Source organism: Hyperolius riggenbachi, chromosome 8 (assembly GCF_040937935.1).
Source record: "Hyperolius riggenbachi isolate aHypRig1 chromosome 8, aHypRig1.pri, whole genome shotgun sequence".
Lineage (NCBI taxonomy): Eukaryota > Metazoa > Chordata > Amphibia > Anura > Hyperoliidae > Hyperolius > Hyperolius riggenbachi.
Window position 1 is genome coordinate 38246512 of NC_090653.1, and position 27669 is coordinate 38274180.

The following is a 27669-nucleotide window of genomic DNA, read 5'->3' on the forward strand; positions in this document are numbered from 1 at the left end:
TGTACACACACCACCCACACTCTATTTCCTTCTGATCGCTGATTGATTATTGTAATTAGTTAGTTCTACTTACTGTTACGACTTACTCTTACTGTACTAGGAGTCTAGGACACTCAGTCACTGTGTTCATAGGCTACTAGCTCCTGCGTGCGTGCACTCACTGTCTGAGTGTACACACACCCACACTCCATTTCCTTCTGATCGCTGATTGATTATTGTAATTAGTTAGTTCTACTTACTGTTACTACTTACTCTTACTGTACTAGGAGTCTAGGACACTCAGTCACTGTCCATAGGCTACTAGCTCCTGCGTGCGGTCACTCACTGTCTGAGTGTACACACACCACCCACACTCTATTTCCTTCTGATCGCTGATTGATTATTGTAATTAGTTAGTTCTACTTACTGTTACTACTTACTCTTACTGTACTAGGAGTCTAGGACACTCAGTCACTGTGTTCATAGGCTTCTAGCTCCTGCGTGCGTGCACTCACTGTCTGAGTGTACACACACCCACACTCCATTTCCTTCTGATCGCTGATTGATTATTGTAATTAGTTAGTTCTACTTACTGTTACTACTTACTCTTACTGTACTAGGAGTCTAGGACACTCAGTCACTGTGTTCATAGGCTACTAGCTCCTGCGTGCGTGCACTCACTGTCTGAGTGTACACACACTAAATTTACTTGTGATTACTACTGATTATTGTAACTGCTAGTTGTACTTCCTGACTGTTACTACTTACTTACTGTACTAGGGGACACTCACTCAGTCACCTCACCAACCAACCCACTCCATTAAAGTACCCCACTTTTCAGCCGCCCTTTTAAAAAACTTTTCTCTATACGCCCAAAACATTGAAGATGTCTGGAAGTGGCAGCCAGCGCGGTTTGGGCAAGGGGAAGGGCAGCAAGGGAATCAGGAGGAGAGGGAGCAGCATTGTGGCAAGCCGCGGCCGCGGGCGCGCCACCATGCACAGTTCCGCAGCAGCAGCAGCGTCAGTGGCTAACATTCCTCCCATAGCCACTGGCCGTGGACGCCTTGGGCGCCGCCCAGCAGGAGCATCTGCAACTCACGCTGCAGAGACACAGCAGCAGCAGCGTGTAGCACCTGCTCCCATTTTCCTCCAGCCGGGTCGGAAACGTCCCATTGAGGAAAAGGATGCAGACACTGTGGTGCAACTCATGACGGAGGATGAGCAGCCCGCCATCAGCTCTGCATCCGAGGCCTCCACCCTCACCACCATCACCACCACCACCACCCCTGTTCGCAGCAGCTGCCCAGCAGGGTCTGGGGAGGAGGCCAGTTCACCGTCACTCGCCGACCTGTCATTCAGCAGTCTTTTGACCCCAGGCATCATGAGTAAATTGTCTGCTGTTGTTGGCGATCTTGAGGAGGAGATGCTGATGGGCACTTTGGTGGATGAGGGATTGGACAGCAAGACTGTGGCGACAGTCAAGCAGCCCATCCATGCATCAGGAGAGGAGTTTGGGGGGTCCTCATCCCAGCAGGACATGTTTCAGGAGGGGGAGGATGATGATGACCCGGTGACAGACAGAGACTGGGTGCCACCACCTCCAGGGGATGTCGTCCTCAGCAGCTCTGAGGAGGAGGAGGAGGATGCTCTTGTGGGCCTTGCAAGGAGGCGCATCATTGCAAGCATTGGCAGCAGCAGTAGGCAGGTCCCACAGCCTGCTGGTGTCTCAGGCTCAGCAGCAGCAGCAGCAGCATCTGCCAGTACCACCACCAGCCGCACCCAAGCCCCCCAAGCCCCCCCCCCCAACCACCACAGGGAGACAGGCAGCAGCGCTTCCATGCCGTAGGGGGATGTTTAAGTCACCAATCTGGCGATATTTCACCATGCCCACTGTGTACAGCAAGTACGCCACTTGCAACCACTGTCAGCGGAAGTTGAGCAGAGGTGCAGACCCCTTAAAGTTCTGCACCAGCTCGCTCATCAACCACCTTGCGGCTAAACATTTCCACCAGCATGAGGAGTTCCAGAGGCTGAAGGCATCTGGTGCTGGCAGTGGCACCACACCCATCACTGCATAGCCTTCAGCAGCAGCAGCAGCAACAGCAGCCACCCGCCCTCCTGCTCCTCCAGCAGCACCAGCAGGAGTGCGGAAACGCACTGCTCCTCCCCCCTCTGCAACTCCTGCCGCCGACACTGAGGCCTGTTCTGGCAGCCAGTCCTCAGTGGCCTCCTCTGCTGTGTCTGCTGATTCCCGTGTCAGCAAAAGGCCACGCCAGAGCCTTTTGAGCGAGTCCTTCCAGGGGGTGGTTAGGGCTCTGCCTCCCAGCAGCCGTCGCGTGCGGCAGCTGAACGGCTTGCTGGCACGGGCCATGTGCTCCCAACTCCTGCCGTACACGCTCGTGCAGGAGGGGAGCGACATTCGTGCGCTGCTTGCTTGCGCAGCCCCAGACTGGCAGCTCCCCAGCAGACACTTCTTTGCCCGCAAGGCCATTCCTGCACTGCACCGCTTTGTGATGGCCAATGTGGAGCGAGGGCTGGAGCACGCGGTTGGTGAAAGGGTCCACGTCACCATGGACTCCTGGAGCAGCCGCTTCGGGACAGGCCGCTACCTGTCCTTCACTGTCCACTGGGTCAGCTTGGTGGAAGGGGGTGAGGATGGGAGAGCAGCAGCGGGCACAGCAACAGCAGCAACACAGTGGGTGGTGCCACCCCGCAGGGTCAGGGGAACTGCAGCAGGTTCCTCCGATCCTCTGCCATCCTCCTGGCCCACACCTGGCCAAACCCCCCGCCTCAGCAGCAGCGTGAAGGCCCGCCACTGCCAAGCGCTGCTGCACTTGGTCAGCCTTGGGAAGACCAAGCTGACGGCAACCCATGTGTTGGCCAAACTCCAGGAGCAGGAGAGGATTTGGCTGACCCCCAGAGGCCTCAGAGTCGGAGAGGTGGTGGCCGACAATGGGGCCAATCTGGTTGCCGCAATAGACAGGGGAAACCTGACCCACATCCCCTGTCTTGCCCACGTGCTGAACCTGGTGGTGCAGAAGTTCCTGCGCACCTACCAGGGGATGGGCGAACTGCTGGAAATGGCAAGGAATGTTGTGCGTCACTTCCGGCGCTCGGCTGCAGCCTGTGCGAGCCTGGAAGACGTGCAAAAGGAGCTGGATCTGCCACGCCATCGGCTGATCCTTGACGTTCCGACTCGCTGGAACTCCACCCTGGCGATGTTGGAGCGTCTGGTTGAACAGAGGCACGCTGTCAAACAGTACCTTGCCCTGGCCACTGTTTCCGCAGCTCAGAGAAGGGACAAGACCAGCAACATCCCGTCCATCGTCCCCGATGATGACTGGAGGCACATGCAGCAGGTGTGCTTTGTGCTGGCTCCCTTCCTGCAGGCCACAAACATGGTGAGCAGGGACCATGCTATGGTCTGCGAGTGGGTGCCCCTGGTTTCTCTGCTGAACAGGGCCCTCGATGCTTTGCTGGAACAGGGAGCGGCAGCCTTGGACCAGCAGGAGCGGCAACCAGCTGCGCAGTCCACCTCTGAGGGGGAGGAGGAGGAGGACTTGGTGGAGGTCCCTGACCTGGCTGCTGATGAGGGGGATCAGCACAGCGCAGCTGAGTTGGTGCGGGGGTGGAGAGAGGATGAGGCGGCAGAGGAGGAGGATGAGGACAGCACTGACGTCGATGTACCAGCAGACGTGGCCCGCCTCTTCCCAATGGCAGCGCACATGCTGACGTGCCTGCGCAGGGACCCCAGGATGATCCAGATGAAGCAGAGGGAGGAGATCTGGATCAGCATGATGTTGGACCCACGCCTCAAGGGGAAGTTGAGCCAGTTCCTGCCGCCTGCAGGAGGAGACCCAGCGCAACAAATAAGGAGCTTGCAGCAGGCCCTTGTTGAGCGCTTGGAGGAAGCCTTCCCCCAGCCTTCCACCCCCACTGTCCAGCAGCCAGCACAGAGGCAGCAGCAGGTGCCTGCATCCAGCAGCAGCAAGCGCCCCACAGACCTGCTGTCTCTCAGCCACGAGCTCTACAGGACTGTAGAGGCTTCGGCAGCAGTGACTAGAGAGGAGATGCATGCAGCAGCATCCTCCTCCGGTCACAGCCAGCGCCTGACCCGCATGGTGGCTGACTACATGGGGTCGTACAGCGGGCTTGACAGCGATGCCCCTGTTGATCCCATGGAGTATTGGGTCAAGCGCATGGAGATCTGGAGCGAGCTGGCGCAGTACGCCCTGGAAGTGCTGTCCTGCCCCCCTTCCAGCGTGCTGTCCGAGCGCTGCTTCAGTGCAGCTGGTGGCGTGGTCACCGAGAAACGCTCACGTCTGTCTCACAAGTCTGTGGACAGACTGACGTTTCTCAAGATGAACCAGGCGTGGGTGGAAGGCGAGTTCCTGGCCCCTGTTGTCGGCGAGAGGGGGACATGAACTGGCTGCCGGAACCATCGTTAATGTGCCTTACCACCCTTTACCACCTCCTGGCTCCTGCTCACTAAGCCAGCCTGGTTCACTTTGACTATTACGTCGCCTGCAGCCACACATTTTACACCTACAGTGGGCTGCTGTGTACTGCCCTTCTGCTGTCTGTCTGTGTTTCCCACTGCCAGGGTACACAGAATTACCTTCTTCTGCTGCCACTCTGCCACCAGCTATTACGTCAAACAATAGCTATATTGGTTGTAAAACCAAAAACCAAAAAACCATTAAAAAAAAAAAAAGGTTTAATTTTTCTGAGGTGCCCGGGTTGAAAACTGTGTTGTCCCAGTTGTGTATTGGACACAATGTGGGCTGCACGACCGCTGTCTGGGACCTCCTGTTGTGTTTATTTACAGCCCTGGTATCACCGCTAGGTACCAGGGCTATTATGTCACGCTGCCTACCTGCTGCCACACTCACACTGCTCCTCCATACCTCCTCCTGCTGCTGCTGCTGCTGTCTGTCTGTGTTTCCCACTGCCAGGGTACACAGATGATTTACCTTCTGCTGCCACTCTGCCACCAGCTATTACGTCAAACAATAGCTGCTCGCCTACTCCTCCATTCCTCCTCCTGCTGCTGCTGTCTGTCTGTGTTTCCCACTGCCAGGGTACACAGAATTACCTTCTTCTGCTGCCACTCTGCCACCAGCTATTACGTCAAACAATAGCTATATTGGTTGTAAAACCAAAAACCAAAAAACCATTAAAAAAAAAAAAAAAAAGGTTTAATTTTTCTGAGGTGCCCGGGTTGAAAACTGTGTTGTCCCAGTTGTGTATTGGACACAATGTGGGCTGCACGACCGCTGTCTGGGACCTCCTGTTGTGTTTATTTACAGCCCTGGTATCACCGCTAGGTACCAGGGCTATTATGTCACGCTGCCTACCTGCTGCCACACTCACACTGCTCCTCCATACCTCCTCCTGCTGCTGCTGCTGCTGTCTGTCTGTGTTTCCCACTGCCAGGGTACACTACACAGATGATTTACCTTCTGCTGCCACTCTGCCACCAGCTATTACGTCAAACAATAGCTGCTCGCCTACTCCTCCATTCCTCCTCCTGCTGCTGCTGTCTGTCTGTGTTTCCCACTGCCAGGGTACACAGAATTACCTTCTTCTGCTGCCACTCTGCCACCAGCTATTACGTCAAACAATAGCTATATTGGTTGTAAAACCAAAAACCAAAAAACCATTAAAAAAAAAAAAAAAAGGTTTAATTTTTCTGAGGTGCCCGGGTTGAAAACTGTGTTGTCCCAGTTGTGTATTGGACACAATGTGGGCTGCACGACCGCTGTCTGGGACCTCCTGTTGTGTTTATTTACAGCCCTGGTATCACCGCTAGGTACCAGGGCTATTATGTCACGCTGCCTACCTGCTGCCACACTCACACTGCTCCTCCATACCTCCTCCTGCTGCTGCTGCTGCTGTCTGTCTGTGTTTCCCACTGCCAGGGTACACTACACAGATGATTTACCTTCTGCTGCCACTCTGCCACCAGCTATTACGTCAAACAATAGCTGCTCACATTACTCCTCCATTCCTCCTGCTGCTGTTGCTGTCTGTCTGTGTTTCCCACTGCCAGGGTACACAGAATTACCTTCTGCTGCCACTCTGCCACCAGCTATTACGTCAAACAATAGCTATATTGGTTGCAAAACCAAAACCAAACAAACCATTAAAAAAAAATGATGCCTGCCTCATTGACTGCCTGCTGCCACACACTCATCCTCCTCCTCCTGCTGCTGAATTTACCTCCTGCTGTCTTTGTGTTTCCACTGCCAGGGAGCACATACAATGGCGCTTCCAACATGCGTGCGCCCACCAGCTATTTGTTACGCTCAAAAATAGCTGCATTTCTTTAAAAAAAAATTGAAAAGAGAAATACGTGAAGATGATGAAGAAGAAGATGAAAAAGAAGAAGAAGATAAAGAAGAAGAAGATGAAGAAGATGAAGAAGAAGAAGATGAAGAAGAAGATGAAGAAGATGATGAAGAAGAAGATGAAAAAGAAGAAGAAGAAGAAGAAGAAGAAGAAGAAGAAGATGAAGAAGAAGAAGAAGATGAAGAAGAAGAAGAAGATGAAGAAGAAGAAGAAGAAGAAGAAGATGAAGAAGATGAAGATGATGAAGAAGATGAAGATGATGAAGAAGAAGAAGAAGATGATGAAGAAGAAGAAGAAGAAGATGATGAAGAAGAAGAAGAAGAAGATGATGAAGAAGAAGAAGAAGAAGAAGAAGATATAGAAGAAGAAGATCTAGAAGAAGAAGAAGAACGATAAAGAAGAAGAAGAACAAGTATATACAGTAACACTACTGAACAAAATTTAGGACACAACTTCTCTTTCCACATTTTTTTTTAAAGGAACATCCCCACATAATCACTTGCTGTTGTTACTTGGAAAAAAAGATGTTTCTTGCATCATTCACCCTCAAAACAAGTGTTGGAAGCTATTTAAGGCCAATTCGAATAGTCAGCTCGAATAGTGAGCTCGAATACCGACTCGAATAGTGAGCTCGAAGTCCGAGGTCGAATCGAATAGTAAAAATTATTCGACTCGAATATTCGACTGACCTCGAATAATTTACTATTCGAATTCGACCAAACTCGAATTTTAAAAAGGGGTATTTGAGCATCACTAGAGGACAGACATGGGGGACACAGGAGGACATGCAGGGGGTCAGAGGATGGACAAGGGGGGCACAGGAGGACATGCAGGGGGTCAGAGGATGGACAAGGGGGACACAGGAGGAAATGCGGGGGGTGGAGAACAGACAAGGGGGGCACAGGAGGACCTGCAGGGGGTCAGAGGATGGACAAGGTGGGCACAGGAGGACATGCAGGGGGTCAGAGGACAGACATGGGGGACACAGGAGGCCATGGGGGTCAAAAAATGGACACTGGGACACAGGAGGACATGCAGGGGGGGGGGTCAGAGGACGGACGTGGAGGACACAAGAGGACATGCGGGGCAGAGGACAGACATGGAACACAGGAAGATATGCAGGAGTGTGGGCAAAGGACAGGCACAGAAACACAGGAGAACATGCGGGGCGCAAGGAAGGACGCATGGGGCAGAGGACTGGGGACAGAGGGGGGATGGACACAGGGGTGTTAGGAAGGACGCATGGGGCAGAGGACTGGGGACAGAGGGGGGATGGACACAGGGGTGTTAGGAAGGACACACAGGGGCAAAGGACTGGGGACAGAGGGGGGATGGACACAGGGGTGTTAGGAAGGACACACAGGGGCAGAGGAGGCACAGGGGGCAGAGAACTGGGGACAGAGGGGGGATGGACACAGGGGTGTTAGGAAGGACACACAGGGGCAGAGGAGGCACAGGGGGACAGAGGACTGGGGACAGAGGGGGGATGGACACAGGGGTGTTAGGAAGGACACACAGGGGCAGAGGAGGCACAGGGGGCAGAGGACTGGGGACAGAGGGGGGATGGACACAGGGGTGTTAGGAAGGACACACAGGGGCAGAGGAGGCACAGGGGGACAGAGGACTGGGGACAGAGGGGGGATGGACACAGGGGTGTTAGGAAGGACACACAGGGGCAGAGGAGGCACAGGGGGGCAGAAGAGGGGAAAGAGGGAGACACAAGGGAGGACACAGGGGACCAGAGGAGAATACAGGGGGACATGAGGTACAAGGAAGGCACAAAGGGAACATATGGTAATAATTAGGAGAAAAAGGTCCACAAGATGCCCCTTCACCACAGATGCACCTGGTTTAGTATATATTTTTTCCCCTGGTGTTTGTCCTCTAGACCTAGGTGTGTCTTATAGTCTAGAGTGACTTATAGTCTGAAAAATACGATAAATAAGGGAGAGGAACGATTTTACAATAGACAAACGCTGTCTATATATTTTATAAATTAATATTGTAAAAAAATTAGCAATTTTATTCATGACATTATTTTCACTACAGTTCCTCTTGAAAGTAACTGTAGTAAGCGGGATGTGAAGGCTGCATCATTTATTTCCTTTTAAACTATGCCAATTGTCCGGCTGTCCTCCAGATTCTGTGTCTGTTAGGCCTCGTTCACATCATTTAGCGCAGATGGCTGTGCGATTGGAACGCAACGCGTCCGATCGCACGCCATCTGCGCTCCTATGCGCTGCGCTGCAGATCCCATTCATTACAATGAATGGGATCTGCGCTGCGATTCCCAAAAATGCGTGCAGCACGCGATAGCGCAATCGCGCTGCCACGCAGCGCATATGATGGGAACGGTAGAAGGGCTGTCTATGCCCTTCTACCGTTCTTGCGTGTCGCACACTATACGCGCTGCCAAAATGCGGACGGCAGCGCGTATAGTCTGAACGAGGCCTTATACTTTCGGTCACTGACCCATGATGAGTATGACCAGGGCAGGGCTGAGGCAGGGCCGAGGCAGAGGCGAGAGAGGCTCCAGCCTCAGGGCGCAGTGTAGGAGGGGGTGCAGAGAGAAATGAGAAAAGTGGATACATCGCAGTGACTCCAAGCCAGATAACTAGAGAGTAAGGTGTTTGGGACCCTGGGGCACCTCATAGTCTAATAGCAATCAGTGTGTGATGGCTGGGGTGGAAGGGAGGGAGGGGCGCACTGTGGTGTCTCAGCCTTCGGTGCTGGAGGACCTTGTCCCGGCTCTGAGTATGACCTTTAGGTACTGGTAAGTCTGGGCATATTTGCCATATGCTTGTTTCAGGTGTATGAATTAGACACTACTGCAGCTAAAAGGGTCAGCAGGACTGCCAGGCAATTGGCATTCGATAAAAGGAAATAAATATGGCAGCCTCCATATTCCTCTCACTACAGAGTCCCTTTAAAGTTGAAGAAAATAATTTCTAAGAGAAAAAATACAGCTCTTCTCAGTCTCCTGCTTTGTAGTCTTAAAGGTAACCTGTGATGGATGTTGTGGGGTTATTTATACTTATGTGGGGCTTCCTCCAGCCCCGTTAGGTAAGTAGGGTCCTCGCCATCCTCTCCGTACTCTAGGAAATCCCCCCCGGTAATCCGACTGGCCACTCACACTTCTTTGCATGCATGGCTCGGCCGCACGCGCACTCCCCATCGCGCTCCTGCAGCTGGGAGAGTTCTGTGCCTGCACAGTACTACTGTGTAACGCAGCGGGGGGTGCACACAGCCAGGTCGCACATGTGCAGAAGCGCCTGACTGGCCGGGGCTGACCAGATTACTGAGGGGATTTCCTAGAGAACAGAGCGACCGGAGAAGACTGTGAGGGACCCCCGCTCCTAATGGGCCTGGAGGAAACCCCACATAAGTATAAATAACTCCACAACGTCTCGGTCATCTCAGGCACACTTTAATTTTTCATATCATGCCTCTTTATTCACAGACAGTCACAGCCTCCAGTATTATTTCACTGCAGTTCACTCTCCTGGCACAAGCAGCTCTTACTCCATTGTTGGTTACCTGGACAACATACAGATTGCACGGTATGACAGTGACACCGGCACAGCTCAACCTCGCTACGAATGGATGGAAGACCCCGATGCTTCGCCTATGTGGGAAGAGGCCACCAAGCAGGCAAAACAGTATCAGCATGAACACCTGGAGAGTCTACAACGTATCAGGACAACTTTCAACCAATCTGATGGTAACAATGGCTCTGATTGTATGGCCGCTTATAGACAGCCATCATTTCCTAAATAAAATTGAAATGCACATACACAGTTTCCCAGGACGTAATTATACTGCACCTGGTGCAGTAAGTACTTAACTACTTACTGCACCAGGTGCAGTATAATTACGTCCTGGGAAACTTCACCTGAAGTCCCAGGGACGTAAATATGCGTCTATGGTGGCGGGTGGCCACACTCTCATGCACGTACTCATGTTCGCCCGTTAGAGGGAAGATGATTTGTAACTAGGAAGTAACACATCCATGTATTACTTCCTGTTAGAGTACTTATAGTAAACTATTAGGAAATAATGCGTGAAGACATCTTGTGGCCAAATAGTAAAATTACACCTACATACGTTCATTTTAATAAAAAGACCCACACTTACATTTAAGATTAATTCCTTCCCTCCTACACTCTCCCATATTACCCAAATAAATATTTTTGCATTGAAAAAAATACATAAATAGTTACCTTAGGGACTGATCTTTTTTAATATGTATGTCAAGAGGGTATATTACTGTTATTTTTTTAAGTTATGGGCTTGTAATTAATGATGAACGCAAAACTGAAAAAAATGCACCTTTATTCCCAAATAAAATATTGCCGCCCATACATTGTACTAGGGAAATATTTTAAATGTTGTAATCACCGTGACAAATGGGCAAATAAAATATGTGGGTTTTAATTACAGCAGGATGTAATATTTGAAAACTTAAATGGCCAAAACTGAGAGATAATATTTTTTTTTCAATGCTTTTCTTATTATTCCCATTAAAATGCATTTAGAATAAAATAATTCTTAGCATAATGCACCTCCCAAAGAAAGACTAATTGGTGATATAAATCATTTCATTGGGATAAGTAGTGATAAAGTTATTGGCGAAATAAAGGGTGGAGCGCTCAAAGGTGAAAATTGCTATGGTCCTAAAGGGGAAAACCCGCCCAGTGGACAAGTGGTTAAAGGCCCAGAGTCCTGGTAGACAATACAGTGTGGAGAACATAATGGCTGTAGGCCAAGGATGAGTAGACTGGAAGCTGGAAATTTGGGCACCCGCTAGCTATAGACGTTTGAGCGCCAGCATAGGCACTCATAGAAATAAAGGTAATGTGGGGAAATTTGGGTGTGCATGGCACCTGATAAATATGGGGCGTGGTTAAGGTTAGGCATCGGTGGTGGGCGGGTTCAGTGTGAAAATAAGGTTGTGTTTAGCTGTAGTAAAGTATCGGTATTAATTACTAATATTTTATAGTTTTTTTTCCACTGTAACAATAGAATATTGGTAAGTCTACCAATATTCTACTATTGGCTTTTCTGGCTGCCTTTTTTCATGTACACAAGTAGACCTGCTCTTATTTCCTGAAGCTTAAAGAGAACCTGTAATGAAAAAAATAAATAGGAGACACCGAGAGCCCAATATAGTGTAGTATGTATTGGAAACCGTGGATAAATGTAAGTGTGAGATGAATATACTCACAAACATGGGTTACCTCTTAGGCAACCACTGTAGATGCAGGTGAGGAGATTAGACCTGTCCTCACTCAGGATTAAGATGTCGCTCTCTGTAGATCAGGAAAGTAGGGGTAGGTCACCCCTCCACCAGGGGTGGACACAGTATTATCGTAAGAGAAACAGAGGCGCCAGCAGGATAAAAGGTAATAAAAATTTTAAAATTTGCTGGGAGGCAGTGGTGGACTTACCTCCGGAAGGCAGACTCAAAATACTGTCTGAATTAACCACTTCCCGACCGCCCACTACACAGGGGCGGCGGGGAAGTGGAGCCCTTCAGGACGGCCTCACCCACAGAGGCGGCGGTCCATTTAAGGGCATGGGCGGAGAGATCGCGTCATCCGTGACGCGATCCTCCGCCGGCGCCTGTCACCGCTCGCTCGCCGCAACATCCCGCCGGCTATACGGAAGCGCCGGCGGGATGTTAACCCCGCGATCGCCGCATACAAAGTGTATAATACACTTTGTAATGTTTACAAAGTGTATTATACAGGCTGCCTCCTGCCCTGGTGGTCCCAGTGTCCGAGGGACCACCAGGGCAGGCTGCAGCCACCCTAGTCTGCACCCAAGCACACTGATTTCTCCCCCCCCTGCCCCAGATCGCCCACAGCACCCATCAGACCCCCCCCCTGCCCACCCCCCAGACCCCTGTTTGCACCCAATCACCCCCCTAATCACCCATCAATCACTCCCTGTCACTATCTGTCAACGCTATTTTTTTTTTATCCCCCCCCCCCCTGCTCCCTGCCCCCTCCTGATCACCCCCCCACCCCTCAGATTCTCCCCAGACCCCCCCCCCCCCCAGACCACCCCCCCCCCTGTTTACTGTATGCATCTATCCCCCTGATCACCTGTCAATCACCTGTCAATCACCTGTCAATCACCCGTCAATCACCCATCAATCACCCGTCAATCACCCCCTGTCACTGCCACCCATCAATCAGCCCCTAACCTGCCCCTTGCGGGCAATCTGATCACCCCCCCACACCAATAGATCGCCCACAGATCCGACATCAGATCACCTCCCAAATCCATTGTTTACATCTATTCTCTCCTCTAAACACCCACTAATTACCCATCAATCACCCATCAATCACCCCCTATCACCACCTGTCACTTTTACCTATCAGATCAGACCCTAATCTGCCCCTTGCGGGCACCCAATCACCCGCCCACACGCTCAGATTGCCCTCTGACCCCCCCTTATCAATTCACCAGTGCATTAATTACATCTGTTCTTCCCTGTAATAACCCACTGATCACCTGCCAATCACCTGCCAATCACCTATCACCCATCAATCACCCCCTGTCACCCCCTGTCACTGCCACCCATCAATCAGCCCCTAACCTGCCCCTTGCGGGCAATCTGATCACCCACCCACACCATTAGATCGCCCGCAAACCCGCCGTCAGATTACCTCCCAAATGTATCGTTTACATCTGTTATCTTCTCTAAACACCCACTAATTACCCATCAATCACCCATCAATCACCCCCTATCACCACCTGTCACTGTTACCTATCAGATCAGACCCTAATCTGCCCCTTGCGGGCACCCAATCACCCGCCCACACGCTCAGATTGCCCTCAGACCCCCCCCCCCCCCTTATCAATTCGCCAGTGCATTAATTACATCTGTCCTTCCCTGTAATAACCCACTGATCACCTGTCAATCACCTGCCAATCACCTATCACCCATCAATCACCCCCTGTCACCCCCTGTCACTGCCACCCATCAATCAGCCCCTAACCTGCCCCTTGCGGGCAATCTGATCACCCACCCACACCAATAGATTGCCCGCAGATCCGACATCAGATCACCACCCAAGCGCAGTGTTTCCATCTATTCTCTCCTCTAAACACCCACTAATTACCCATCAATCACCCATCAATCACCCCCTATCACCACCTGTCACTGTTACCTATCAGATCAGACCCTAATCTGCCCCTTGCGGGCACCCAATCGCCCGCCTACACGCTCAGATTGCCCTCAGACCCCCCCTTATCAATTCGCCAGTGCAATATTTACATCTGTTCTCCCCTGTAATAACCCACTGATTACCTGTCAATCACCTATCAATCACCCATCAATCACCCCCTGTCACTGCCACCCATCAATCACCCCCTGTCACTGCCACCCATCAATCACCCGCTGTCACTGCCACCCATCAATCAGCCCCTAACCTGCCCCTTGCGGGCAAACTGATCACCCACCCACACCAATAGATCGCCCGCAGATCCGACATCAGATCACCACCCAAGCGCAGTGTTTCCATCTATTCTCTACCCTAAACACCCACTAATTACCCATCAATCACCCCCTGTCACTGCTACCTATCAGATTAGACCCCTATCTGCCCCTAGGGCACTCAATCACCCGCCCACACCCTCAGAATGCCCTCAGACCCCAGCCCTGATCACCTCGCCAGTGCATTGCTTGCATCTATTCCCCCCTCTAATCACACCTTGAGACACCCATCAATCACCTCCTGTCACCCCCTAGCACACCTACCCATCAGATCAGGCCCCAATTTGCCCCGTGTGGGCTCCTGATCACTCGGCCAAACCCTCAGACCCCCTTCCGATCACCTCCCCAGTGCATGGATTGCATCTATTTTCCCCTCTAACCACCCCCTGAGACACCCATCAATCACCTCCTGTCACCCCCCTAGCACTCCTATCCATCAGATCAGGCCCAATACAACCTGTCATCTAAAAGGCCACCCTGCTTATGACCGGTTCCACAAAATTCGCCCCCTCATAGACCACCTGTCATCAAAATTTGCAGATGCTTATACCCCTGAACAGTCATTTTGAGACATTTGGTTTCCAGACTACTCACGGTTTTGGGCCTGTAAAATGCCAGGGCGGTATAGGAACCCCACAAGTGACCCCATTTTAGAAAAAAAAGACACCCCAAGGTATTATGTTAGGTGTATGACGAGTTCATAGAAGATTTAATTTTTTGTCAAAAGTTAGCGGAAATTAATTTTTATTGTTTTTTTTTCACAAAGTGTCATTTTTCACTAACTTGTGACAAAAAATAAAATCTTCTATGAACTCGCCATACACCTAACGGAATACCTTGTGGTGTCTTCTTTCTAAAATGGGGTCACTTGTGGGGTTCCTATACTGCCCTGGCATTTTAGGGGCCCTAAACCGCGAGGAGTAGTCTAGAAAACAAATGCTTCAAAATGACCTGTGAATAGGACGTTGGGCCCCTTAGCGCACCTAGGCTGCAAAAAAGTGTCACACATGTGGTACCGCCGTACTCAGGAAAAGTAGTATAATGTGTTTTGGGGTGTATTTTTACACATACCCATGCTGGGTGGGAGAAATTTCTATGTAAATGGACAATTGTGTGTAAAAAAATCAAACAATTGTCATTTACAGAGATATTTCTCCCACTTAGCATGGGTATGTGTAAAAATACACCCCAAAACGCATTATACTACTTCTCCTGAGTACAGCGGTACCACATGTGTGGCACTTTTTTACACCCTAAGTACGCTAAGGGGCCCAAAGTCCAATGAGTACCTTTAGGATTTCACAGGTCATTTTGCGACATTTGGTTTCAAGACTACTCCTCACGGTTTAGGGCCCCTAAAATGCCAGGGCAGTATAGGAACCCCACAAATGACCCCATTCTAGAAAGAAGACACCCAAAGGTATTCCGTACGGAGTATGGTGAGTTCATAGAAGATTTTATTTTTTGTCACAAGTTAGCGGAAAATGACACTTTGTGAAAAAAAACTATTAAAATCAATTTCCGCTAACTTGTGACAAAAAAATAAAAACTTCTATGAACTCACCATACTCCTAACGGAATACCTTGGGGTGTCTTCTTTCTAAAATGGGGTAATTAGTGGGGTTCCTATACTGCCCTGGCATTTTAGGGGCCCTAAACCGTGAGGAGTAGTCTTGAAACAAAAATGACCTGTGAAATCCTAAAGGTACTCATTGGACTTTGGGCCCCTTAGTGCAGTTAGGGTGCAAAAAAGTGCCACACATGTGGTATCGCCGTACTCGGGAGAAGTAGTACAATGTGTTTTGGGGTGTATTTTTACACATACCCATGCTGGGTGGGAGAAATACCTCTGTAAATGACAATCTTTTGATTTTTTTACACACAATTGTCCATTTACAGAGGTATTTCTCCCACCCAGCATGGGTATGTGTAAAAATACACCCCAAAACACATTGTACTACTTCTCCCGAGTATGGCGATACCACATGTGTGGCACTTTTTTGCACCCTAACTGCGCTAAAGGGCCCAAAGTCCAATGAGTACCTTTAGGATTTCACAGGTCATTTTGAGAAATTTCGTTTCAAGACTACTCCTCACGGTTTAGGGCCCCTAAAATGCCAGGGCAGTATAGGAACCCCACAAATGACCCCATTTTAGAAAGAAGACACCCCAAGGTATTCCGTTAGGAGTATGGTGAGTTCATAGAAGATTTTATTTTTTTGTCAAAAGTTAGCGGAAATTGATTTTAATTGTGTTTTTTCACAAAGTGTCATTTTCCGCTAACTTGTGACAAAAAATAAAATCTTCTATGAACTCGCCATACTCCTAACGGAATACCTTGGGGTGTCTTCTTTCTAAAATGGGGTCATTTGTGGGGTTCCTATACTGCCCTGGCATTTTAGGGGCCCTAAACCGTGAGGAGTAGTCTTGAAACGAAATTTCTCAAAATGACCTGTGAAATCCTAAAGGTACTCATTGGACTTTGGGCCCTTTAGCGCAGTTAGGGTGCAAAAAAGTGCCACACATGTGGTATCGCCGTACTCAGGAGAAGTAGTATAATGTGTTTTGTGGTGTATTTTTACACATACCCATGCTGAGTGGGAGAAATATCTCTGTAAATGGACAATTGTGTGTAAAAAAAATTAACAAATTGTCATTTACAGAGATATTTCTCCCACCCAGCATGGGTATGTGTAAAAATACACCCCAAAACACATTATACTACTTCTCCTGAGTACGGCAATACCACATGTGTGGCACTTTTTTGCAGCCTAACTGCGCTAAGGGGTCCAAAGTCCAATGAGCACCTTTAGGCTTTACAGGGGTGCTTACAATTTAGCACCCCCCAAAATGTCAGGACAGTAAACACACCCCACAAATGATCCCATTTTGGAAAGTAAACCCTTCAAGGTATTCAGAGAGGGGCATGGTGAGTCCGTGGCAGATTTCATTTTTTTTTGTCGCAAGTTAGAAGAAATGGAAACTTTTTTTTTTTTTTTTCTCACAAAGTGTCATTTTCCGCTTACTTGTGACAAAAAATAATATCTTCTATGAACTCACTATGCCTCTCAGTGAATACTTTGGGATGTCTTCTTTCCAAAATGGGGTCATTTGGGGGGTATTTATACTATCCTGGAATTCTAGCCCCTCATGAAACATGACAGGGGGTCAGAAAAGTCAGAGATGCTTGAAAATGGGAAAATTCACTTTTTGCACCATAGTTTGTAAACGCTATAACTTTTACCCAAACCAATAAATATACACTGAATGGGTTTTTTTTATCAAAAACATGTTTGTCCACATTTTTCGCGCTGCATGTATACAGAAATTTTACTTTATTTGAAAACTGTCAGCACAGAAAGTTAAAAAAATCATTTTTTTGCCAAAATTCATGTCTTTTTTGCTGAATATAATAAAAAGTAAAAATCGCAGGAGCAATCAAATAGCACCAAAAGAAAGCTTTATTAGTGACAAGAAAAGGAGCCAAAATTCATTTAGGTGGTAGGTTGTATGAGCGAGCAATAAACCGTGAAAGCTGCAGTGGTCTGAATGGAAAAAAAGTGGCCGGTCCTTAAGGGGTAGAAAGCCCTAGGTCCTCAAGTGGTTAAACAAATACATTTATTATTGGTACCCCAAAAGATGCAACGCGTTTCGCAGGCACAGCCCGCTTCATCAGGCAATAAGATAGGGGACAAACAGTAGCTCGTCAGTAGCACGAATGGCACCTCTGTCTTTTCTGTAATGAAAAAAGTTCCCCTGTGGGGTACTCACCTTGGGAGGGGGAAGCCTCAGGGTCCCAATGAGGCTTTCCCCTCCCCTGTAGCTGCAGGCATTCCAGCGCTGGCTCCCCCGAAGTGTCCCAGAATCTTCCCTCGACAAGCCTGACAAGCGCTGACGAGCGCCGATTTATTTACCTTTCCTGGCTCCAGCGGGGGCGCTGTTGCGGCTCTCCACATGGAGATAGGCGAAAATAGGCAATCTCTGTCGGGTCCGCTCTATTGCGCAGGCCACTTGCACCTGCACATTAGAGCGGCACGACAGCGATCGGCTATTTCCGTCTATGTCCGAGGTGGAGAGCCGATACTGCGCCTGCGCTGGAGCCAGGGAGGTAAATATTTACATCCCCGGTGTTCCCCGGGCTTTTTCGCCGCTGCCGTGGGACCGAAGAGGACGTGGGAAGCCTCATTAGGATCCAGTGGCTTCCCCCGCCCAAGGTGAGTATCCGCCAGGAGAGTTTTTTTTTAAGTTACAGGTTTTCTTTTCCTGTGGCCGAAGCAATCACATGGGCAGAAGCGTGTTGCTAAAATAAGCTTCCGCGCATGCACAATGTGTAAAACCTGCGGCGGTCATTTTAGAACACGTGCGTTGCCACAGACTTACATGACTTCCGGTCCGCTGCAATTCGCCACAGAGCCGCACGGTAATGTAGGTTTGCCCTTGCGTCGGGGATGCGGCAAAAAGTCACTTCCATTGCATCACACTGCACCACGTCGTTATGAAAAGCCCCATAGACTTTTGTTGCCCTGCGGTAGGATACGGTAAAAATACCAGGGCTGTGGAGTTGGAGGAGGAGTTGAGGAGTCGGAGTCAGGGCAATTTTGGGAACCTGGAGTCGGTGGTTTCATAAACTGAGGAGTTGGCAATCGGAGCCAAATGATTTTTGTACCAAATCCACTGCCTTGGTAAGTATTAGATTAAGGAGTCAGAGCCATTTTGGGTACCTGGAGTCAGCGCTGGAGTCGGAGTCAGTGGTTTCATAAACTGAGGAGTCGGAGTCAAATGATTTTTGCACCGACTTCACAGCCTTGAGAAATACAACAACGCACCCCCCAGTGTGAAAGGCCCCTAAATCCTCATAAGGAAGTATTTGAGGATTATCACTCCCATTTCAGTAACAGCTGACAGAAATGCATGGCAGCTTTTCCAGCCACTCACTGTGAAGCGTATGGAGAAATTCATAGGAGAGATCAGGTTAACACCGGAGTAATCAAAGCAAGTGTAATGTGGCTTGTAGACTTAATAGAGATGATTGGATAAGGATTTTTCTTTCCCTGATAGATACTGCAGATATCTATGTTGTAAACAGCCACTCTTTCTTTGTAGAGCTCATAAAACAGTATTATGTTTCCTTACTTTTGTTTGTCTACAATTGTCTCTTGGCTCCTTATTCAGATATCAATACTTACCAGATAAAATATCAGTGCGAGCGATATGATGACGGCACTATCGGGGGACACACCGACTTTGGATATAATGGTAGAGATTTCATCTTCTTCGACAAAGATACATTAATATATTACCCCGCAATGCAGAAAGCACAGATACTGACACAGGAATGGAACAGGGAGAGAGCTAATGCCCGGAAGGATAAGGAGATTGTGGAGCATCGCTGCATTGAATGGATAAACCTGTTTGCCAAATATGTGAAGGAGAAATCAACAGCAGAAGGTAAACTCAGCCCAAGTCTCTCTACAGTTCTAAAAATGTTGCTCCCTAACTCCCACCCATAACTACAGGTGAAACTCGAAAAAATTTGCATATTGTGCAAAAGTCCATTTATTTCATGTACAGGTAGCTTTAAAAAATGCTGGCAGTTAATTATTGGTATTTACTGTGCCTTGTAATTTCTCAAGTTGGTACCTAGAGCTAAACTGAAATGTAATGCCTTCAACTTTCCATTACTCTGACTGAGAAATCATTTTGAATGAACTGTCTTCATTTCTTGAAAAACATTGTATAGTTTTATTCCCCCTTTGCCTACAAGAACGTCTAATGTCTCATTTATGATAAACTGTATGAAATCTTCTTTCACCTTACAAAGAAAGGCTTCCTGTTGTAACGATTGGCGTCAGCACACAGAGAGAATCTGATTATTGATGATCTGCAGAATCATCAATAATACAGATGTATACTTGATTATGGATGATCTGCAGAATCACCAATAATACAAGTATGACTAACCTCTGGACACCTAATGAAGTGTAAGTGTTTGGAGTAACTGTAGGCTATCTCTCGTGAGGTGGGAGGCACAGGCAGCTCGGCCAGGAACCACCTGAGGGGCAGGTGGCCCTCGGCTGTGCAGGGACTATCTCCTTGAGAGAGAGAATAGAGAGAACCTGGCAACCAGTGATACTTGGTGATCAGATAATAGATCCCCTGGCTGTACTGCAGCCAGGGGACTCCAGAGGAGTAGAGGCCACTGGCTGCTAGCAGGCCGGACTCTCTGAGGAGCAGGAGTCCTAATAGCTAACTGACACTTGGTGGAATAGTGTCACAGCTAGTACAGATAGACTGAGCACTCAAGGGATGAGTGACAGCCTGGAGGGTCGGGCAGGCCAGGTCGGCAACACACGAGCAGATAAGGTACAGAGACAGAAGGCTGATTCGGTAACCGGGTACAGGCAGAGTTTGGCAACAGGTAGGCAGATATGCAGAGGTACAGAATCAGAAAGCAAGAGAGAGGTCGACAGAGCAAATAGCCATAACAGATATAAAGCACAGTCCTAGTCTGGGGTGTGAGGTCCTTGGTCTCGACACCCAGGAACTAGTCTAAAGAATAACACAGCAATGACACAGTGATCCTAAGCTTGGGTGTGAGGTCCTTGGTCTCAACACCCCGGAACTGGTCTAAAGTATAACACAGCAATGACACAGTGATCCTTAGCTTGGGTATGAGGTCCTTGGTCTCAACACCCCGAAACTGGTCTAAAGTATAACACAGCAGTAATCTGGCTAAGTGTGAATTCCCAGGTCCACCTGGTTCTAACACACTGTGGGATCTGACTGAGGTCTGAGTGCTCACACGTAAGTATTCGCAACGGCAGACAACCAGAGACTGACCAGCAAGATCTATATATACTGCAGCCCTGCGCCACTCAGCCAATCAGTAACCGCGCTGGGATCAGCTGATCGACCTGATCAGCTGATCCCTCTCCTACTGGCATAAAGGGCTTGCCTTCTAGCGTGCACGCGCGTAGCTCTCCATCTGTGTGCACTAGAAGGCCCAGGCAAACCAGACGCATGCTGCTGTGCGGAAACCGCCGGTCTGAACGCGGAGACAGCCGCCCCGCTGCCAGACCGCGCGGCGTCATCTCCGCAATCCATTACACCTGTCTGCCAGGATTATTGTATGTTTCAATACTCGTTTGGATATTTTGCAAATTCTTTTTTTTTAATGTCTTCACAAAGTTAAAGTGAATCTCCAGACTGAAAATCTGCTCAGCAGCACTGAAAAGGCTTGGTGTTTCTTTAACAGTTTCACAGCATCAGAACTTTGGTTTTCTTACCCAAACCTCATTTTTAGCTGCGCAGAAGAAAACTGCCCGGGCATTTGTCCCCTGATGCTGTGCAAAGCATGATGGGATTTCTGATGTTGTTGTTCTCCTTCTGCTGTTATGGTGCACTTTTTTTTTTATTTTATTTTGAATTTGAGATTTGAAGCCTAGTGCATGCAGCTGGGAGGACAGGATACAGGACAGTTGGAACTGTGTTTCATGCTTCCTGTCACCTCCTTTCAACCAAAAAGATGGCTGCCCCCATGAAAAAGATGTCTGCCCCCATGAAATCACAAACATTTGCCTGTTCTTTTAAAACAGGGTGGGTAAGAGATTATATGACCTATCTATTTTAATTAACATAACTAATGTAACTTAATGACAGTATGTTTGTTTAGGCTGAAGTTCCCCTTTAAGCCTGGTACACACCATGAAATTTCAGATTTCAGATCGACGGGTTGAAGCGATAATTTCCTTCATGTCCTATCTGCTTTTCGATCAAGAATGGGATCATTTTTCAGTTTATTACTGAACAATATCGATCCAGTTTTCGATCGGGAGCAGAACGGACGTTATGGGAATTGTTGATCTGATGGGCAATTGCTTGGTGCGGACCAGGCATTACATTTCAGTTTTTATAACATTTTTGAAAAAAGATAAATAACATATTACTGAGCATGATACAATGTACACTATCTCAGCAATGATGGATGTGAACAACAGTTGCATTTATTCAGGCCCAGTGCACACCGAAAACCTCTAGCAGATCCGCAAAACGCTAGAGGTTTTTGAAGCAGATTTTCAGAGCAATTCTAGGCATGTTTAGAGAGGTTTTCTAACATGCCTAGCGTTTTTTGGCGCATTTTTGTGTAGCAGATGTCATAAATTGTAACAGTAAAGCTGTTACTGAACAGCTTCTGTAACAAAAACGCCTGGAAAACCTCTCTGATGTAGCGTTTTTCTAAGTGGTTTGAGCTTTTTTTATACTTTACATTGAGGCAGAAACGCATCTGCAAACCGCAAAAATGCTGCAGGAGCCACATTTGCGGTTTGCTAGAAACCTCAAACCGCTGGTGTGCACCATCCCATTGAGATACATTAGCCAAGCGTTTTCACAGGCGGCTGCGGTTTTGAAAATGGTACCAAAACACTTGGGGCTTGATTCACTAACCGGCGCTAAGCCGGTTAGTGAGTCTTAACAGTTAATGGGCGCAAACCTGGGCGTTAGATGGTTTGCGCCCAAACATAGAATAAAGTCCCGCTCAGTGCGTGCACAGCATGTATCGCGGCTAATAGTGTGCGGTGCAACGATAACGTCGCACCCGCTGCCTTGTAAGCGCCGTTTTTGTTTACAAGGCAGCGGGTGCGACGTTATCATTGCACCGCACACTATTACCGGCGATGCGTACTGAGCGGGACTGTGCGCGAAGTAGCTTTGTGCGACTGTTAGTGCGCGCAAAGCTACTTAGGGGGCACAAGGTGGCTTTTCACACCGGCGCTAACACTTAGCATCGGTTAGTGAATCAAGCCCTTGGTGTGCACCAGCCCATAATTCACTTTTTCTCTTAAGTTTTCTCCAAGGACATAATTTTTCCTGTCCTAATTAAATAAGTTTTCAGCACTCTGCTGTTGAAAAAGTACCAAAAAGTAAGTGAAAAAATCACCTAAACTTAGGAGAAAAAGTGAATTATATAAGGGCCTGTGTGCGGTTAGTTATTTATACTCTCTTGGCATCCTACAGAAGATTATTTGCAGCTTTGGACGGCTTGTGTAGGTCAGCTGTCATACTAGTTGGAGGCCTTATTCACAGTGGGACGTTGAGTTGTGATGGAACGTTAAAGTTGCAAGGCAGCATTACAACGCAATTTTAAAAAAAAAGGTGGTAACGCATATTAACGCTGCGTTACCATGGCATACAGTAGTTACAGTGGAGCATACAGGCAATGAAAAGTATGCCTCTCTGTATCTGGTAACGTCTGCATTTAGAGATAACACACTGCAAGCAGTGCTTTACCATAACGCAACATTTACAACGTGACTTTAATGTGGCTTAACATTACAGTGTGTTAACCTGCGTTATAATGACAATAACGTCCCACTGTGAATGCAACCCGGAAGCAGTAAAATTGCCCAAAAAAGACTGGATATGTATACTAGGCTTAAAGGGACTCTGACCTCAAAATAAAAACGAAATTGGTACTCACCTGGGGCTTTCTGCAGCCCAGTGTAGGTCGGGAGGTCCCACGACGGCGTCCTGGCTCTTCTCCTAGGCCCCGCTCCGAAATGGCTGCCTGGCGGCTCCCGGCGACACTGGACCCGAGTGTCGGGCTCCTTCTCCCTCATACGTCACGGCTGTCATCACCATGCCGGCCGTCTTGCGTCATCACGGCGGCCGGCGTGACAGTACTGCGCATGCGCGCTTTAATCGCGCATGCGCATTACTGTCACACTGGCCGCTGTGGTGACGCGAGGCGGCCGGCGTGGTGACATCTGAGGAAGAAGGAGCCCGACACTAGGGCCGGGTGTCGCTGGGAGCCGCCGGGCAGCCATTTCATGGGCGGGGCCTAGGAGAAGAGCCAGGACGCCGTCGTGGGACCTCCCGACCTACACTGGGCTACAGAAAGCCCCAGGTGAGTACCAATTTTGTTTTTATTTTGAGCTTGGAGTCCCTTTAACATGATACAGAAGCCTCCTAAGAAATTTGATATAGCAGAATCTGAATAGTCAACATATAACTGCTTTATCCAGTTTTGCACCCTTTCAGACCCTAAAACCTGGAAAAAAATCATGGTGCCAGGGAGATCTGCAGCAGTTCTACAATCACTCACCTCCCTGGCTTTAGCGCTGCAGTTATGCCTCTATCCTCCGGGTGGCGCTGCAACTCTGACGTGAAATTGTCTAAAGTGAAATGACGATTTCACCAGGAGGAAGCAGAGCCCCGGAGGAGAGGAAGAAGACATTGGGATCCCCTGGGAGGTATGTAGCAATGCCTGCTGCGTGCATTGCTCTGCACACAGTCTCCAGTGGCTACCCCAAGCAGAGGTCGGGATTACCGATCTGAGCTGCAGTTTTCCGCCCCTAGCGACCCTAGCTCGGGATTACCGCCAAGGAGGTTAAAGGCTCAAAGGGTTCAAATCCTGGCTAGGGTCAGTACCTATTCAGTAAGGAGTTTAAGGCAAGACTCCCTAACACTGCAGGGTGGCCTCTTGAGTGCGTCCCTGTGGCTGCAGCTCTTGTGCGCTTTGAGTCCAACAGGAGAAAAACGCTATACAAATGTTCAGATTATTATTATTATGTGGATTTACGAGACAGCGCAAAACGGTGCAGGGAAATTTGGGTATGCAATTTGCTGTAATGTGAATTACAGTTATAGGCGCTCAAACAGTAATTTGACCGCTGTCTTTCCCCGAGACCATGGCAGCATAGAGGGGAGAAAGTAATTAATGCTGCCAGGAGGACTTTTACAGGAGCATTGCAAGACATTTTTCGGTTTCTGCTCAAATTTCCGGGCGCCATTTTTGCATGTATGCATGGATTTATTTTCTGAATTAGATGTCAGCTGTACAGTTTCTGCTATACTAAATCAATGCGCCACGGAATATGTTGGCACTTTATAAATTAATAATAATAATAATAATGCTTACAGAGCACATTATATTTAATTTTGCACAAAGAACAGTGATTAAAGTCATAATTTTTTTTTAAAACGTATTGCTTCAGTGCGGCCAGAGGTGAAGGTGTGGGGCCGTCAGTCAGACGGGGTGACAAGACTTCAGTGTCTGGCATACGGGTTTCACCCCCGAGCTGTGGATGTGAAGTGGGTGAGGAATGGAGAGGACCATATTCCTTCAGATGAAGCCAGTCCCATCCTCCCCCATCCTGACGGCACCTATCAGACCAGAGTCAGCGTGGAAGTGCCAACAAGGGAGGGCAACACTTACTCCTGCCATGTGGAGCACAGCAGCCTGGAGGAGACACTCATTGTAAATGTAACAGCATCGGAAGGTAAATAGAAAGTTGAATATATCTGTGCTTTAAGTCTATGTGAACACGAGCATCAAAAAGTGGTATACTGTAGTTAAAACATAAACAGATGAGAGGGTTGTGTGAGCTCTGTGATGTTTATGGCCAGTTCAACTTTCCAATAGCTGGGCAATGGGCTTGTCTGTGGGTGGACAGTTATGCCAGTTTTATGTGAGCTGGATAATAAGTAGAGAGATACTATTGTGAGTTCAAAGAGAGGAGATTTGATGATATTTTTGCTGGACTTCTCTCAAGGTTCTCTTTAGTATCAAAGAGCAAAGAGAGTCCCTGCAAAATCAGAACCTTTTTCTTTTTTTCCTCTCTAGATCTGAAAACAAAAAGTCAGTTTCGTGCGCTTCGATGGATATTGATATGTGTCTTGTTCCTTACTGGTGCGTTGATGACAACGATGTTGATGATGAGCTATAATTCTCCAAGAATTTGTGTTGTGCAAAATCCACTCGCTGCTCTCAAATACAAACACCAGAGGAAACAACCGGATGAAAGTCTTTGTAAGGTCCATATCCATAAACTACATCTCCAGTGTTCTTGTTTATGAGGCAAAATATGAATGTATTTCAATGGAAATATTTGCAATTAAATAAAAAAACACCAAAAAAAAACCTGTTGTAAATTTTGTGTTACATTGAGGACAATGATTGACTTCTCTTGCCAACAAAGAGAAGTAGTACGGGTATCTGACATTGTTACCAAGTAGCCTGAAAGTGGATGGGAGCACAGAAAACATTGGTTACAGCATTACCGGAGGTGCTGGGGGGGAGGGGGGGGGGATCCTCTTCCCTTTACCCTCTCCAGAATTCCAGAATTTCATTTCACTTCTCAGAGCGGCATAGCGTGGCACATTTTTATCTGCTTCCAGCACTTGCTCTCGCCTCCTGTAGCCTCTCTTCTTCTATACAGCACCTCGTTATGCAGCATGTCTCCCAACGGTTCCTCATGTGACATTCGTCATGGCATGGCCTGAGCCTGAATGAAGACACCCTACATATCCCATGGCTTCACCAAAGAGGAGGGATGCATGAGCCAGCACTGGAAGCAGGGAAATGTTCTCCACTCAAAACCTTGATTTGACTGCACAGGGGAAATATTAATTGGTTCCAGTTGACCTGGGATAGATGGATCCACAGATAGCCTTCATCCTCGCTTCCTTACCCCGTTCTCTCTTCTTCGGTGTTCCTCTAGTGATCCTCCACCTGCTGTGGCCATATTCATGGATTCATGGAAGCCTAAACACTAATGTCTCCACTACTCTGTTATTCTTTTAGTATCCTGACTGAGCAGTGTATGTTTTACATATTTGTAATCACATGCAGAAGATTAGCCACTTAACCAAGGCTGGAGTTATACTTTTTGTGCCCCTAGGCCAAGTATGTTGTACCTCACCCTCCATGTTCAGCAGCCCCCTCCCATTCCATGTGCAGCTCCCTCTTCCATGTGTATCATCCATGTACTGCACCCCCTCCCATTTCATGTGCAGCTCAATTTTCCATATGTATCATCCATGTACAACAGCCCTCCTCCCATTCCATAAAATGTATTATGCATTGACAAGGCATTTCGTAAGTCTGAGCCCACTTCTTCAGCCCAACTGCTACAATTGTCATTTAAATAGTTTTTAAAGGGACTCCGAGCAGTGCAGAAACTATGGAAAGATGCATATCATTTTAAAGCTCTCTTTCTCCTCTTTCCAAAGATATATAAACTGCGGCCCTACGCCTTCTAGTTTTCGCTATTTTTGCGATTGAAATTGCCGCGGCCGCGATTTCAATCGCGAAAATAAAGAAAACTAAAAGGCGTAGGACAACGATTTAGGTGTCGCCAGAAAGAGGAGAAAGAGAGCTTTAAAATGATATCCATCTTTCCATAGTTACATTGTATTACACAGGCCGACTTTTTCTGCTGAATGGAGCTGCTGACACTGGGGAAAGTGTCGTCCTGTGTAATACAAGTAACTATGGAAAGATGGATATCATTTTAAAGCTCTCTTTCTCCTCTTTCTGGCGACACCTAAATCGTCGCTCTACGCCTTTTAGTTTTCTTTATTTTCGCGATTGAAATCGCGGCCGCGGCAATTTCAATCGCGAAAATAGCGAAAACTAAAAGGCGTAGGGCGGCGGTTTATATATCATTGGAAAGAGGAGAAAGAGAGCTTTAAAATGATATGCATATTTCCATAGTTTCTGCACTGCTCGGAGTCCCTTTAACTTCACTGCTGGGTGCCTCTTAGCCCCCTTTGTGCTTCTCACCCACTTTTGGAGGGGTGTTGTTGGTCTTTGCCCCACCTAGTACCAGTGTGTTTTCCTAAGAGAGCAAACATGTCCAGTACCTTCTGGACACCCGTGTGTTCGGTTTCTGGATTTCCACCTGCTTGAAGTGGTTGGTTGTCCCCGTTTACAACCTACCTTTGTATCATTTTTCTTTCAGTTCATTTTTCTCAATTTGGTGACATACTTTGCTGTTTGGGCTCCTGCAGTCTCGGTGCTTCCTTTTCAATACATTCAGCTTCTTCTCTCTGCT

The 27669-nt window shown here is 48.2% G+C and overlaps 1 protein-coding gene across 3 annotated transcripts in view; it reads left to right on the forward strand.

The window, feature by feature from the left end:
* The window catches only part of LOC137528736 (major histocompatibility complex class I-related gene protein-like), a 33256-nt gene extending 7502 nt beyond the window's left edge, over positions 1-25754 (forward strand). For 2 of the 3 annotated variants that reach the window (XM_068250259.1, XM_068250261.1), the window contains exons 2-5: positions 9791-10051; positions 19007-19282; positions 24829-25113; positions 25458-25754. In XM_068250259.1, the coding sequence (XP_068106360.1) occupies positions 9791-10051; positions 19007-19282; positions 24829-25113; positions 25458-25690 (1055 nt within the window). In that variant the 3' untranslated portion in view covers positions 25691-25754. The remainder of the gene's footprint in view (positions 1-9790; positions 10052-19006; positions 19283-24828; positions 25114-25457) is intronic. The other variant, XM_068250260.1, reaches the window with a different exon arrangement.
* The last annotated feature ends 1915 nt before the right edge of the window (positions 25755-27669 follow it).